Source organism: Papilio xuthus, unplaced genomic scaffold (genome assembly GCF_000836235.2).
Source record: "Papilio xuthus unplaced genomic scaffold, Pxut_1.1 DF826938.1, whole genome shotgun sequence".
Taxonomy (NCBI): domain Eukaryota; kingdom Metazoa; phylum Arthropoda; class Insecta; order Lepidoptera; family Papilionidae; genus Papilio; species Papilio xuthus.
Window position 1 is genome coordinate 4,319,557 of NW_013531711.1, and position 16,798 is coordinate 4,336,354.

The following is a 16,798-nucleotide window of genomic DNA, read 5'->3' on the forward strand; positions in this document are numbered from 1 at the left end:
AGTGTAGTAAATCATATTATAACATATTATAGTTGTCAAGTGTAAAAATTTGTACCATATATGTTATGCTAAGTTTAAGTTGTGGACTGCAGTATCTTAAAGTAAATGATTTATTGTTCAAAGATATCACAATACCGACTATGCAATTTGTATTCATATGAATAAAACCATGTCAATCTAGGGAAACAAAGTATCCAACAATATAACGTAACGAGAGTTATACATTCAGTCGCGAGAGGCTTCGACCCGGTACCATTTATATTACAACCAATAAATCCATAGAGAGGCACAGCACTGCAGCTCCAAGCCATATCGAGTCGGGTTATTCAGTTTGATACGATACGGGACTAAAGCCAGCTTTCTTAGATAAGGCGGGTTCAATGCAGTGTCGGCTCAGCCTGACAAATGGCCGCATCTCTGTGACGTCACCTCACAATAAATGCTATGAGATTATAATACGCAAGGATGGAGATGTAACGGTAATAGTATATAAAAAGAATGATTTATTTGTTTGTAGAAAGAAAAGTATAGATAAATAGCTGTCGCTCGCAACTCCCACTGAATATGCTTAAAAAAAATCATAAAAATCGGTCAAGCCGTTTCAGGAGTATAGTAAGTAACATAATGACACGAGAATTTTAAATACAGGATTTATCGGCTATATTTAAGATCAAAATTGTTCAATGCAAGCAAGCAAGCATGAAGATTCCAATCCTAATTATGACGGTTACAATTTCTATTTACCAGCTGTACATAATATAAAAAAGATCTGCATTTTATTTGAATACAAAAACAAACGTTAACAAATTAAAAAAAACACTAACACCGTACAAGTTATTGAAAAGACACGACGGCTAATGGTTCTAGGAAAGTGTTACTTACACTTCCATTGTTCTCAACGTTAGCCCTGCAAGTTACAAAGTACCCACCGGCGTTACATATTCAACAGTGCTCTTGACTTTGTTAAAGCTTACGTGTTACGTGTTCAGGATACAAATTAGAATATTTTTTTTAATAAAACTCACAAAACGTAATAAAATTCTAATAAACGGTTTAAAGTCTTACCCACGAAGCGGTCTGCAAGTAAAGGCGGTAAATAGTCTACCAGTGTAACTTGACCGATCAGCTTCTAGTATTTACTTTAACAAGATTACTAAAACATAGTTCTTCTTATAAAAGTTGGTTCGACAGCGATCCTGTTTCAGTATCAGATGCAGATAGGAATAAAGATACACAAAGTGTTTAATAATTTAATAAAGTAATTAATGAGCCCGATATTGGAAAATACAAAACGAACGTCGTATGTTACTAAAACTTCATAAATTTCGTATATATTTTAATTGAATTAAAATATTAGGCCAGTATTTTGTTCCACTAAAGAAAAACAAAAGACAGGACTGTTATTACAATGGAGGTTGTAAAAAAGTTCTCATTTCAATTATAATTAACAGTAATAAAACAATCAGCGGATATAAGGGAATCGTGTCCGAATCGACAATAGAATTTCGCTTTAAAAGCTTTTTCGGTGAAATTTACTAATTGGTAGAAAATGTCCATTACTTTTTCTATTGACTATCATTCTTAAGTACTAAAAAGTTCTATATGCATATAATTGTTGAATTTATTTTCGAACTCTATAGATGTTTTTTTTTGTTACTTGTTTTTATTTTCTAGTCAAATTATATTATTTTACGAAGACTTAAGTAGAAAATTTACATTCTTATTATTTAGATAGTTATATTATTCTGCTGGAAAATAAAACGTAAATTACGTGTAGCTGAGCATTAACAGCGCTAATTTGAAGTGTTCAACTTCCTCCCTTGAAATTTCAGTAGGGCTCTCATAGCATGAGATTCGACTCGCACTAGACTACTTTTAATTACTTTTAAAATTGAAACGTCAGTTTTGAGCACATATTTAACAAAAAAAATCATTGCCAAATGTCGAAAATCGATGCATTTCCAATTTATACAATATGATTATGTTTTGGACTTTTGTTTTAACTTAATAAAGTTTGCATCTTGTTTTTGGCATACTGAATTAAAGCCATCGAACAATTTTAAGTATAATTGATGAAAAAACCGTTTTATGCTCGAGTTCCTATACTAATTTACTTAAGATAATTCTATACAAGAAAAACAATAAACGGTATATCGCAATCTTGTATCGCATTATCTTAAGCGAAATAAAAATAAATGGGCTCCCATTATTCCGGTCGTAATGTTGATATGCAGAAGGTAGCAAATTGAATAGCCTAAAAGGGATCTTTGTATGCGCGGCCACTAATCCGGGCGTCAGTATCACGCCATTATAGCCTCGCGGATGCCATCTAATGTCGCCATAATCGTTTAGCTTCGATATTCAATCGTGTAAAAAGTCAATTAGAAAGAGATACAGCGGCTCGCGCCACACAATGGCGTAGCGGGCTGTGCGTCGGGCACCGGTCTCGTTCCATTCTAACCGTACAATGCACAAATTATAAACAGTCCACTTGCCTCAATACTCGGCTCACACTTCCTGTGCCACCCATTGTCAGTTTTCAATACAATAACTTTTATTGAAATGATCCTAGGACATGCTTGTTGGCAATAGAATAGAAATTGTGCTCCGTTAACATTTTATTTGTGGGTTCGGCTGACATTGTTACATATACGTAGCCAATTTCAATTACGACGATTTCCGCTCCGTATCAATAGAAAGGTACGGATGTTCACGAAATGTTTGCAAAATGGTTTTCGGGATACTTTCGTAACAAAGTCGATTTCCTTCAATAAGTTGCCGCCAAATTTATGTCACATGGAAATAATGGACGGGTGAAACCATTGTAATGTGGATTTGACAGTTGTTAAACTCGTGTATTGGTAACATTATAACAGATTCTTTTTGAACCAATTTAAAAGAATCACTTAAATTAAAACGAAGAATAAAATACTTTTTTTTTGTATAGTTTGGAGTAATTAGTATGTAAGTTACGTCCCTACTTAGGAAGTCGTTACAGACTATAACTTAGTCGACCGGGTCGTTCGGTTATTACACATATGTAATGACTATTACTACTCATTCACGACGCTGATCGAGCCGGCCACAGTTCATTGACCCCTACAACCGTTATGTTAGATCGAGGAGACAGACAATGTTATAATCACAAAAGTGGAGTAATTAGAAAGTTTCGAAAGGGCACGGGTTAAGTTAAATGATAGGCCATCGAAGGAGTCAGCTGTACGATGCTTAAAGAATGTATGTCGAGCTATCTCTCCCTTGTTGGAATGAACAGATTATCTAGAGAATTTACTTGCCTTGTGGATAAAATCTTGTTCGTTGGTATTAATTGCTTCATAGACTCGATTTATCTATACAGATTCTTTTGTATTAAAGAGGATAGATGGACTATGATTAAAAATCTGTTTCTTTTTTAATGTTTTTTTTTTATTAATATGATTCCTGGTACGTGAAAATAATGAATTAGCCGCATTAAATGCAGTAGAACGTATATAATACGCAAAGTAATTTTAGTAGAATCATACACATAGGTGCAAGTAATCTGAAGAAAATGTTTTAAAGAGCAATAAATGAAAGTAATTCAAGAGTCTACTGTATGAATTATCACAGGCGACAATAAGCACTTAATTTCATATAATTATTACGAAGCTATCAGAGATTTGTTGGCGAAGCGCATTTTCTGACCGAGCTTCAGGCGCGTGACGAAGTTGACTTATGTGCGCTGCCTAACCTGACTTAAACAACACTTCCTGTGCAGTATACGCAGTGAAGTGTACAGGTTCTATTTAATACTATGCATATATCACGCAATTAAGAAGTCCAAATCTCCTTATATACAATTTTTAAATGTATGATACTTAATAATCAATCACCCGTCTAACATTTAACTATTTAAAAACTCAAATATTTATTGGCCTTAATAATAAAAACGTGCCTTTAGATTGTAGGGTATTGTTTCGATTCTTAATACGCTATAAGGATTCATACATTGTACATTCTTCTTACATTTATTTCGTTTACTGGATAAACATGGTCACAATCGCTTAAAGTTAAGTGAATCTAAATTGCAGTCGTTGATCATTTTCATTATATAAAAGAACAAAACAACAAGTGACCACGAGTACAATAAAGCCCTCGTGCAAAGTTAATTTATGCGACGTTGCGTAAACGGACCCAGGAACAATAAGGACGCCTCATTCCGAACTTAACGTCACATAAAGTCGTGGGCGAGGAAGACAGCTCGAATAAAAACAGAATCTTTTTTTAATTTAAGGCGAACGGACAATGAGCAAACACAGCTGGGCGAATGCAAAACGAAACCGAGCGAAGATAGGTACCAACGCCGTAGTGTCGGAACTGGAGCGTTCGTGTAATTTATGTTGAAACAAAGTGTCCAAGATGAAAGAATTCTCTACTAATGTACTACAAAGGACCTAGCCAAAAAAAATAAATCAGCGTTCTAGATTTTTTAAGAGTAGATAACTAAAAAGAGAAAACGCATGTCTGAGTGTAGTAGATATTAGCGATACTACTTACGACATCAGATAAACCTCGGCAGCTCCGACTCCGAGAAAGGAAGTCGTTCGAGATGTATTATTGTTGTGACTATCGCTTACCATAAACATTGCTTGGGAAGTATTTAATTAACAGCGGGTTTTTCGAAAAGCTCGTAATCGGATGTGGTTTTAGAAAATGGTGAACGATAACCATTAACGGGAATGTAAACGACAGAGAGGGAGATCCAGATGTATTCCAATAAATACATCCGAATTAGAATCGGAACAGAAATAACAATATTTAAGAGGCGATTAGAAATAAACACGCTGGGACGGGCGGTGTGGCTCGCGTAAAGAACGCATGATGGTCGTTTAGATGGCAACATTAGCAGCAGGACGCCCAGAGCAAGGCATTCGCTGCAGGCGACTTAGATACCAAACATTTTTATGACGCTCTTGTTTGTTTTGAACTCAATCAAAATGATCAAGAGGTACGGCGAATTAAACCCACTTTATATCTGATTTTTCACGCTAATAAATGGTAAATGATGATTTGTTATGGTGAAAACTGTTTGAATAGATAAAAATAGTGCGAACATTTATGCTATATTTGATTATTCAACCATTACTAGTTACTAGTTCTTTAACATTTTTTGTAATATTTAATCCAAATTAATTTATCATAAGATCAATATCAATAAATTCTACAAGGCTTAAACCTATTGTAACGCGGAAATCGAACGTTATTTTATAGCAAACGTTCCGTATCCGATGAAACAAATGATACTCTCACAATGAAAAATGTCAACAGATTACAGGAACGAAGAAAGTTCAAATAAAAAGATTTCACGGACCATTGTGTTATCTGATATCGTACGACTTACGAAGCCATACAAGCTCGCCGATGCGATGCAGCCGAGTGACATTCCAAAACAACAAACAAAACATTAAATCCAACTTACCCAATTGTTATTACTTTGTTTTTTGTATCGATACTTATTCATACCGTAAAAGGTAAAGTGCGATTGGAATTTTCTTGAATCAGTGTAATAGTGCAGTAAAATCCAGATGGACAAGCCACTTAATCCGAGTGTTTATTTGGAGAGTTAAGTCACAAATTGCAAAACACAAGAGATTCCAAAATACGATGAAGATAATATTTTACATGAAAAATCAAGACCTAAACATTACTTGTCTTCTATCTTTTTGTATTATGTAATTGTGTAAAAATTGTAGAAAAACAATCAATTGGATATAAATCAAGTACCTTTATTACATTGACAATGTTTGTAGTTGTCTAATATACATAAATAAATATCCTCTTGGAAAAAAACGTTGTAGCCGCTCAAAAGAAGTGTCAAGTCGTCAAGCGTTGCCTCCCTTCACAGACTTTACTCGAACACGTCAATTTGTTTACGAATTACGCATAAATTCGTCCCCGAAGACAAGACATCTCGTGCGGCGATCGCTGTTGCGACATTTCAATAAAATTTACGATTGTGACTTAAATGGCGTGTCGGATGAACAAAAAATGCTCCGACATGTTCCGCTTTTATTTTAGACGTATCTTGAGTCTTGAGTTCGTTAAAATATCTGGACGATGATAATAAACCTGTCCGTTCTTTGTGCAACTAAACGGCAATGAAATTGAATAAATTATTATCGATACAACCACGGATAATTAAATGTTTCAATAATGGTTGTAAAGTTTAAATTTATGAAATAATAAAACACTAGTTTCGCCATGGGCTTAGCTTGTTTAAACGCTGTCATAAATAATAATGATCTTATCTGTACTTTATCTTTCCGTAGAAACTTTTATCAAGATTATGTTAATTAATTCGTTTTATCGAGAAGCGTTTTTTGTTTAATTTGGAACATTGTCTTCAATTGGATTACCGTCTCGGCTTCTTATTAATAGCTTCTAGAATCGTCAACATAACATTTTCAACATCAGTGACATACGTTTATCTTCAATTATTATAAAAATATGCTTTCTTAGATGGTATTGTAGTATTGATTAACAATAAGAATATTTAAGTATGCAATGCAGAAGTATTGCCAATAATTCAGGTATTTCATGCAGGAATATTCAACGATTTTTGTGCCAGGATACTCAAGAATCATCATTGCATAACATATTTTTTGGCGAACTTGTCCGAGCATCCGAAAAAAACGTCGTTGTTGTTTAGAATGCTGAGCCAAATTGATAATCAACTTCCTAATTGATTGTGAATGTTCTCGGTAGTATTGGACCGGTTACATTAGACGTTGAAACAAAGCTATTCTCTGGTGTTTGATTAATTATTTCAGTCAAAGAACAATGTATCCACAGCAAGTGGTTCCGAAATAGTTTGTTTAGAGTGGCGTGGCCAAATGCACGCTACATTGATATGTGTTATTGGGCATGACATGCAAGGCGGCCCTTGGAGACAGATCGTTCGGCACCCTATTGGTATTTTTGTCAACGTTCCCAGCACCGCTTGTTCGCAACGTGTTTATTCACATGACTCGTAGTGACTTTAAAATTAGTTTAGAAACCATTCTCTTAATAAGAATAGGCAAGACATTCCGTAAATAGTTCCCCACTTTAATTCATTTCATCGTAACGAGGTCTACAGCTAACATCTCGAACGAGGCAAAAACTGTTGTACTTATGATTTTCGTGTCTGGTAGCTGGTAATACAAAAGCTTGTGAATTAACACATACTAAAATAGCTAGACTGTTGATAATAAAATACATTGTTTCTATGTGGTATAACTTCTCACGTGTACACATGTTATGTCTTTCTCTCTGTACCGTGGACGTAAGAAGAGAAACAGGACAGATTATGGGGGGTCCGTACATTGTAGATGATTATCGGTGTGAAAGTAATTAAACGCATTTTACGCTATTGTGTGTCAATTTCTAACACCGATATTACGAAACAAGTGATATTCAATTTAAAATAAAAACGTGGATGTTACTTGCTGGATCTCAAATTTTATTACACGCCGCGGGTTGTTCGTTATAAATACAACACTTAAAACTCTCAACGTTTTACATAAAAAACGTTATAAACAGGCATATTTCATTATTTTTTTCCTCTAAAACAACGGGGTGCCTCATGCTTTTTTTGTAAGAGGAATACCAACTGCGCGGCCCACGCGAGGCCCATGATCGGTTCACACTTTAAGTGGTTGTACAGTAGTGATATATACGTACTCGAGTTATTATTAGAACTTCTCAGAAGGCATAGATAGAACAAAAAACTGTAAAGGAATTTCTTTGTTCTCATATCCTAAATTTTTTTGTTACTTTACATAAATTGTACGCACCTAACAACAAAAATGCAAAAGCAACTTTGCATCTTTGCTTATTAGTGTAAAATTGTGCTACTAAGATGCAAATTACAGACATTAAATCTTATTTTATTTTTCTGTGTCGTATTATTAATTTGAAACCATGAAGTTTATTATGAGGCAGAAATAATTCAGATTTTTGTACCGCGTATCGACACCTCAAAGAATTTTGATCGCCGCACGTAGATTTGAGTCTTAGATAAGTGACGGTCTCTCCATCAATTTCGTACAAAATATTTGGTGAGATCCAAAGATTCGTTTTTATGGGTTTTAAAAGATTAATGCACAGATAAAGAGATTTGGGCCGGCTGCGACCGAGTGGAATTTTAGGGGCACAATAAATTTTGACACCTTATTTACTGTTAAATAAAACAAAACCGCTTCGTAGGAGAGTGATTTGTGTTTTCTAATTAGGAACTTTGTGAAGGAAATGTTTTAATTAAAAGCAAAATTAATCCTTCCCCACTTTCGTTTATCCCCACTCTTTTTAAATTTCTTTAAACTCAGTTGCGTTTACGCAGTGCATGGTATTGGCTCCGCCCATAATGGGGCATCCTGCTGTGCTTTGTTTAAGCCGAATAAGCGATGCGTGAAGTGGGCTCAGTATACTCCTTTATTGCTTGCTGTAGTAACGTAATATGTAACAATTTTACACATAGCGAAACACTATAACACTACGAGTAATAAACAGTCTGTAATGCGTCATTAATATTCTTTTTATGTCAAATTGTTGTTTAATTTTTTAGATGTTTATGGTTTTATCAGTTGTGAAAAACTTTCAGGAGAACCTTCTGATTTGAAACGATTGAAATTATCTATATAAATAGGACTTTATTTTATGAGATTTCAAACAAAATATCTAATTTGGAAATTGATTGTCGATTATTTAAACTTTGGCGAAATCTATTAAAATCGATTAGTCGATGGAGCGTTAGTTTCGGTACGAAATTTACGAGCATTAAAACTATCTCCATTCCATCGAATAGTGCAGAGCTTAGTGAACGCCTTACCCGAGAGCAGCTGCTTCTAATCGAATACCAATCAACTAGGAATGATGTAGGAATTACTGGTGTATTGAATACGTAATCAAAATGACCGCTCGCGCTCACACAAAACGAAAAAGTTACGTCATAATTTCTAATCATTCTGATCGTTACCTTGAATATTTTAATTTACTCACAGTTGAAATGTATCAGATACAAGAACTTTTTGATTTAATTTACCGATGTCAAGTGGGGCTAATGGCCGTTTGTCTTCCTAATTCAAAATTTAAAAATTCAAAAATTACGTTAATGGACCAATATAAATTCTTTGCTATTAACATTTTTATGAATATTTTAATCAAAGCAGTTACTTTTACTGCGATTTGTGACAACTTCGGCTGTTGGAAAAGATCCTAGTGCGTTTTTTTGGGTTTATTGAGGAGGTTTTTACATATGAGTAGAGACAAGATAATATATTGCTTTGATATCTTTTAGTTGAAAGTAAGTTCTTTATTGTATTCATAAAAAAAATATCGACGCCTAAATCTTAGTGTAAAATGGTATATCAAATTTAAAAAGAAATCTTAAAACTGATATCAAATTACCGTAGAACTCTTTTGATAAACACATGGGACCAGTTCACTGAAATTAGTCGTATGTCACTTGCTCGAGGATTGATTTCGAAGGAAGATAAAGTTGAGAGCGCCATTAATTTAGAAAAAACCAACGTAGGTGTCTGCGGAGGAAGGAAACTGTTACTGTCAAATATCGGACGGGACACAATGGTCGTTTGAGGATTAAAAGCGAACCGTTGTAGGAACGGGCGTATCATTTATCAGGAGCGAGGCGTATCTCGCGTTCACTTTAACGTCACAGAATTCAACCCGTAAGGGATATTTAATTGTTTCACTGCCACCAACAATGGCCGCCTCGTATTGTTACATTTAGTAGAACATACTACTTGTAGAATGTTAGCGACGTGTGAAGTCTTTGGTCACTAAAAAGTTGTTCTTAAGTTGTCGTGTTTAGTGATGCTTAATATATTCGACCTCTTTGGGAGTCAAGGAGGTTGTTTTTAAAGATATTGTACTGGCCACTAAGAATGTTGCACATTTTTAAATATTAAATGATAAATGAAATGCGAAAAATATGCGACGGCGCGAATAAAAAAATAACGAAAATAGTTTTATTTTCGTAATATAAGTTAATTTTGGCTTTAGTGCGGATTATTTGTAAATTACGTAGTTTCTTATTGTCTCAATCAATTACTAATTAATGTATTGAGACAAAAGGAGATTTATGTTAGGAGCAATGTCCAATGTAGTAAAGTTTGGGCGTCCGAATGCATCGCGTGACTTAAGTCTCTTTATCATCAGCAGGGCTAAAGCGACATCATGTAATTTCTAGTTACTATGTTTTTATTATTTTTAGAAGGCATCGAACTATTTCAGGTCGTATATGGGTAATGGCGCATTCCTGTGTCGCGTTCGAAATGAATTACGGTTTAATTATGCTTATAATGAAGCATTGTGATATTTGAGCACAATTTACGCGCGCTAAATTACCTTTTATTATTAAAATACTGGAAGTTCGCTTGTGTTTGTATAAAATACCTACCTAAGATGACTATGACTTCATCTTCTCTCTTAACTTTAAATATATCTTACTAATATTATGAATGATAATGTTTGGGTGGATGGATGAAGTTTGTTTGAAAGTATCTACAGAAAGGCTACATGAATCTCGCTGAAATTTGGCATAATCTGGAAGCACAGATAGGCTACTAATTATGTTTATTTTTACCACCGCGCGGACGGCGTCGCAGGCGATAGCTAGTTTTATATATTTTTCGAATATAATTTTGCACTTCGTTTAGCTCAAATTATATTCAGTATTCTTTACTCAGATTTTATGTAACTATGTGTTGAATTGGTTTTATTTTTTAAATTTATTCACACGTTGACCTTGGCGGGACCACTACAATGAATTTTGATATGTCTGTGAACAACCTCGACTTTAAAAATTGAAAATGAAGCCGAATGGTTGTTGTATAGTTTGCCACCGGAGCAAAAATTCCAGATTCAATCTCGATATCTTTGTCTGGACTACTAATAGAGGTAAAAGTTTACAATACTGGTGGTCCTTATAAATTTTGGTAGCTTTGTTGATAACAAAAGCTATGTTTACTTCATTATTTACAACCTTGTGTCTATATTTGTTGGCCCACCCATGATTTTTTTTTATAGATCATAAATGATTTCTTATAACTGACTCCGAAGATGTTATTATATTCTACCAAGATAACATCAAGCGATAACGGATAGAATTCAAAAGAAAAAACGAACGCTCGAAAATGAAACGTATCAATTTATAAAAAGTATAGTCTAAGTTGAAGCTCAACTCGATTGTAACATCGGCTTATTACCGCTAAGCAAATAAATTCCGTCACCTTTCCTTATCCAGGATCTTTAAGAGAAATCCGAAACCGTAAACATGCGCGTTGAGCACACTATGTTAACTATTCATTCGGTGTCTCCGGAGAATATATTGAACAAAAGACGGGCTCAGCATCCGAGCACACTATTTCTCACTACATCGGCGCGATGTAATCAGAGAAGACGACGTGTCGCGCTTATTTATGTATGAAAGGGGCGCGGGCGAGGGTGGGCCAACGCGCGAGCTACAAACAGAATAATATTGATGACACTGCGCTGCGAAGGGTCATGAATCATTAATCGCCCGCTCTTCTACGGCTCTATTACGACTGCCTTGCTGGATAAGCCACCCTTCACGGGCTGAGCTCCTGCGATCTCTTCCTGCTCTCGTTCGCTTTCTCGTGTTCGCCTTTTTCTCACCTTACGGGTAATGCACTATTAAAACAAGTAATAACGATAAGTTAATAAAACATTTGACAGGTTTTTAAGTTACATTGAGTTTTGAACGAACAACAAAATAATTCCTTTTGTTTACATTTGCAAAAGTTATTTTAAGGAGAACAAAGATAGCTATAAATTGCAAAATGCTCGGCAAATGATTCTTTTTATATTTGTAAAATTACAAAACTACTATAAAGGTAAGTGAGAACCGATGTTATAATAAAAAACGTAAAGAAAACAAATAGCTCTTCGTACTTTAATGAATAGACTAAAGATGCAAATCACAAAAGCAAAACACAAAAACTTAAAAACGAACAAAAAAACACTGGAGGCAATTTAAGTTAATTCAGTAAGCAACGGACATGGCTACTTCCAAATGAACTCAAACGTAACAAAAACGAAAACAAATCATGGACAAAAACGCAGGTCATTTCGGCTGGGACTTTCTCGTTTATTTTTTCTAAACGCTCCGTGGCCCGAGGACGTGCAGCCGAGACCTTGACTGTTAATTTTTTTTCTCACTTTTGTTTCCATCAGAATTTCTACCGTACCTGTTAGGTTCAACTATAAAATAATAAAGCTGGATCGAAACCTGACCGACTCGAAAAGGGATCGTGGCAGGAAGGCGTTCCTAAATTTCTAATTGAGATTTTATTTCGCGATCATGGGAATGGTTCATTTTTTGCAATAGTGAGGCGGCTGTTATTCATGCTCTCTTTACAAAGTAACACTCATTAAATTAATTAATAAATCTCGATGGTATAGGTTTGATGACTTTTTTTTCTGGATATTGTATGTCCCAAAAAAAAAAAAAAGTGTCCTTAAAAATGAAGAATAAGTAAAGTTATGAACATGGTTCACGGTCCTACATAGTCATAAGCATATCTTGGCATTTACTGCAGACACTTTTTAAAATTCATCACATGTCTCCAAAGTCCGCGTCGACATCGAGGGAGGCACGCTTTTAACCAAAAAACAAAAAAGTTCAAGAAGAAATAGAAAAACATGGGTCGATGTTTAAAAAGGACCATGTTGCAATGAGATACAATAGAGGAAATAGTTTCTGGCGACAGCATAAGGCGTTACAATGCGCCCGTCTACTTTTTTCTTTTTAAATAAAATCTTTTGTATGACTCCTTAAATGAGTTCTTTCTGGCCAGTGTTAGCATCACTGTTTAAAAAGTAGCAGAGTTTTTGTAGACTCGTCGAGCCTACAAAATAGGTTTTTTGTAGGAAGGTTTTTATCCATAGAGATTCATGTTTTTTTATCAATAATATATTTAAACAACAATTTTCAAAGTTTTAATATATTTATGACCCATTTAAATACGTAGCGTCATCAAATTTTTTGACGTCGGTTAGTAGCTTAACCGTAATTTGTATTTTTTGTGACAAATACATTAACTTTTGGTCTCTAATCTTCTTACAACGGAAGCTGACATACATCATAAAGAGCTGTGTACAGTGTTTTCTTTGTGTGATCGTAAATTATCTAATGGTATCCTAATAATCCGGACAAAGAATTCAAGGCTGTCTATCCTTCCGTCCTTACAAACGTCACGCACATCCTTCCCTAAGCGAGCGGAGAAAAAAAAGAGCATTGAACAGCGCATTGTCAGAGCCCTTAGTCGCAGGTAGACTGAACAAAAAAAGATTCCACTAAATGCGAAGGATTGCACAAAAAATCCGACGACGCGTGATTATAGCGAACGGCTCGGATTATCAACAGATGTCAATTTTTGAAATGTTTAACTAATGCATGATATGGGTAACATGAAATTAATGAAAAAATACCCAACAATGAAACCTCCGAAACAATTCTACGGCCGATTAGCTTTGTATAAAGATACCTCTACCTGACAGATCGGGTATATAGTCACGTACAATCGAGTGATTGGGTTTTGACTTCTAATCAGAAGTCAAAGAATCCAATTAAATAAGACGGGAAATATTGCTTTCAAATTAGCTTGAATTATAAGGCCCTTTAAATACCCCATCTGGTTGAAGTAAGATGTGATAAAAATATGTTTGTATGTTGATTTGAATATTTATCTTTCATAAGCCGCGTTGGCTTTGTATAACATAGCAATTTTGATTTCCAATAAAGGGTGTACAAAATTGAAATGCAAATGTTGGAAAAAACATGAGACCGACAATAAAATTTTATTACATCCTTGCTTAATGGCTGTGCAGAGTTGAAACAAATAGGTTTATTTCGATTTAAAGGGGATAGTCGATACAAATTACATTTATGGACGCATAGTCCCGATAGCGATAACAGCGGCAACCTGTTTCGAATGGTTCAAATAAATAACATAACCTGTTTAGATAAATTCTGTCCGTAAATATTGAGCGTTATATTGTATCGGATTATCTTGGCAAGGACCTGTGAAAATGCTTAAAATCGTGTAACATGCGCTTTATTGAATACACTAATGATTACGATAAGCAGATATACCTTGACCATTACTGAAAATTACTTAAAGTGAACCCATATTCCTTATAATTCTTTCTATGACTTAAAAAGACTTACTGTTCATGTATGATTATAACGTTGTGTTTTGTTGCTTTTATATCCACAGCTTGTTTCAACAATGGTCGAAGAAACGCAATGATATAAGATGGATAGGTGACGTTCGTGTGCATATATGATAATAAAAAAATGTAAAGAGAACATGCTTAGCGAATCTACGCGGTCTACATAAACGCATACGATAAAACTGTCATATAAAGGAATTAAAAAAAGTTTTTAGTTATTTTTATGGAATTATTTATGATTAATCCTGATACATCTATTTTGTCTTTATCAATTAAGTTAGGCTAATACTTGAAAGACAACACTGAAATAGGAAAAAATATTACGTCATAAATTGGATGTGAGTCAGAAACGTAACGTATAGGACGTATAGGAATTCGTTATCTCTACCTATCCTGTTGTGAAGAGAGTGAGAGAGTGTTTTTATGTTTGTGGGTAGAGAGTAAATATTTGATCTAAAGGTGTAACTACTGGACCGCGGTGATTGCGGTTCGTTAGCGTCGCCGACCAATAAATGTTGAGGATAATGAAATAAATTCAAGTTGTAACCTCAATGAGGCTTTTACAAATATTTACCAATGCTTATCTATATGTCGTATATGTTGTAAAATCAATACATCAAAATTTTCTACGTTTGATAAAATTTAAAAAAATTATTATGTTATTCTTATAATTGTTACTATGAACTACTTCAAACTAATGCTTGCTCTACCAAATTAAATTTTAGCGCAATGGCGATACAGTAATTTTGAACGTGTGAATTATGTATTGCAGACCGTGTCATAAACTGATTATATTGTTTTAGAAGATTTTTGCGCTTTTAAAAGTGGATATCTAATTTAATTGATTCATTTTGTTCCTTTTGTTATGTTCCGATCTTTTTCCTAAATATGCCTGTTAAGCATTACGGGATCTATCACAATGACAGTTTAGATGTTGTAATTGGTTTCTATAATAATTATAATAATCCTAATTTAAATTTAAGTTGACTTCTTTCATTAACACTCGAATAAACAGTTAACATTAGTATTTGTTAAAATTAACTTTTGACAGGGTTACGAGTTATAAAGAAATGTTACCGTCTTTTATGTTAAGTCATCTTTTAATATTACGGAATACTTCATTAGGTTCGTGACGAATTTAATGTTCAGACTGTACGTGTAGCGGCCGCTGACGGCCTAACGGGCAGCCTCGGTGTGATTGATTGAGGGACAAACGAATGGAATTAATATAGCACGGAGTATACATCTATACGTAGAATATTAATTGAACCAGTAAAATCATTGATTAATGTTACGTAAATGAGCAAAATAAAATTGAAATAATATAGGATTTGCCTACTACACAAAAGAAAAACAGCGTGTGATTAAAAGTAAAACTAGATAGTAATCTACAATGAAATATAATCTTACCTTTTGCAAACAGGTCGCTCTACATTGCGCTACCCGCAAAGGAGATGAAACTTCCTCTTCGGCGAGCACTCCAATCCATAACATTACAATAGGCAACAGCGAACTATATAACATTTTGGCACACATTTTCTTTGGTATTCCTAAGTAAAGTCAAGTCCCGGTCAATGTTTTTGCTTTATCATAACCGGGACACGAATCCCGCAAGAATAGTTATCATAATAACTAAAACAAACTGAAAATATTAAACTTCGCTAATCTTACTGAAAAGCTTTCGGCACGAAAAACATTATTGAAAAATTGAGTTGTTTCGAAGAAGATAACTTAAATCGTTAACAGAATTATGTTAATAAAGTAATACATTAACATAAAGTAACACAAATTGTAAGTAATACGATGTCGCACTAGATAAATGTTTTCACAACTTCAATCGTTCGCTTTGAGATTGACGAGAGTCGACGCGAACTCTAGCGCGGTCGACTGCGGACTAACCACCCCGCCTGAAGAAGCTCTGTTCCTCTCCCCTCTGATGGTTAATTTTGTCGCCTTTCTCGCTCGCGCAAGAGGGTTACCCTCCTCTCGCTCGCTCCTAACACGAACCGTACGAGCGTACTACTACATATAGCGCTCTCTCTGTCGTCTCTACTAGTGCATATATTTTATTCTATCTCGTTTCATCTCGGGTGGTTTTACGTTGTTTTTCCTTGATGCAGTTTAACTGATGGGAATGTAGTGGTTATCGTTAGACAAAGACGGTTGTAGTAGAAATTTTAGGGTCGTTCAAAAGGGGTGACAAAGAATCGAGCTAATTTAGGGCTTGCGTTTTTATGGGACCTCGAGTGGTAAAAAGTATCCCGCCTCTCTCGTTTGTTCAACTTTATGGCTCACGCTTCGTGATGCCATATTAATATTATTAATGGCCGCTACATCAAATACAATTCAAATTTCCTATCATTAAAGGGTTTTATGATATTTTAATTTTATAGTCGCCCTTTTTAAAAACCAGTACGTATACGAGTATGCAAGAGAAAATATTTTTGTTTTATTAAAATCTTGTTTCATTTCTTATACTCGAAGTTGTGATACAACACATTTGCTACTTTCGCGTTTCTTTCTTATAACATTTCGTTATTTGTATCTCGGAAACATTATTTTG

The 16,798-nt window shown here is 34.6% G+C and overlaps 1 protein-coding gene across 1 annotated transcript in view; it reads right to left on the reverse strand.

Moving 5' to 3' along the window:
- LOC106121815 (uncharacterized) overlaps nt 1-16,126 on the reverse strand; it is a 33,091-nt gene extending 16,965 nt beyond the window's left edge. The window contains exon 1 of the mRNA XM_013317634.1: nt 15,646-16,126. Coding sequence (XP_013173088.1) covers nt 15,646-15,771 — 126 coding nt within the window. The 5' untranslated portion in view covers nt 15,772-16,126. The remainder of the gene's footprint in view (nt 1-15,645) is intronic.
- Nucleotides 16,127-16,798: the final 672 nt, after the last annotated feature.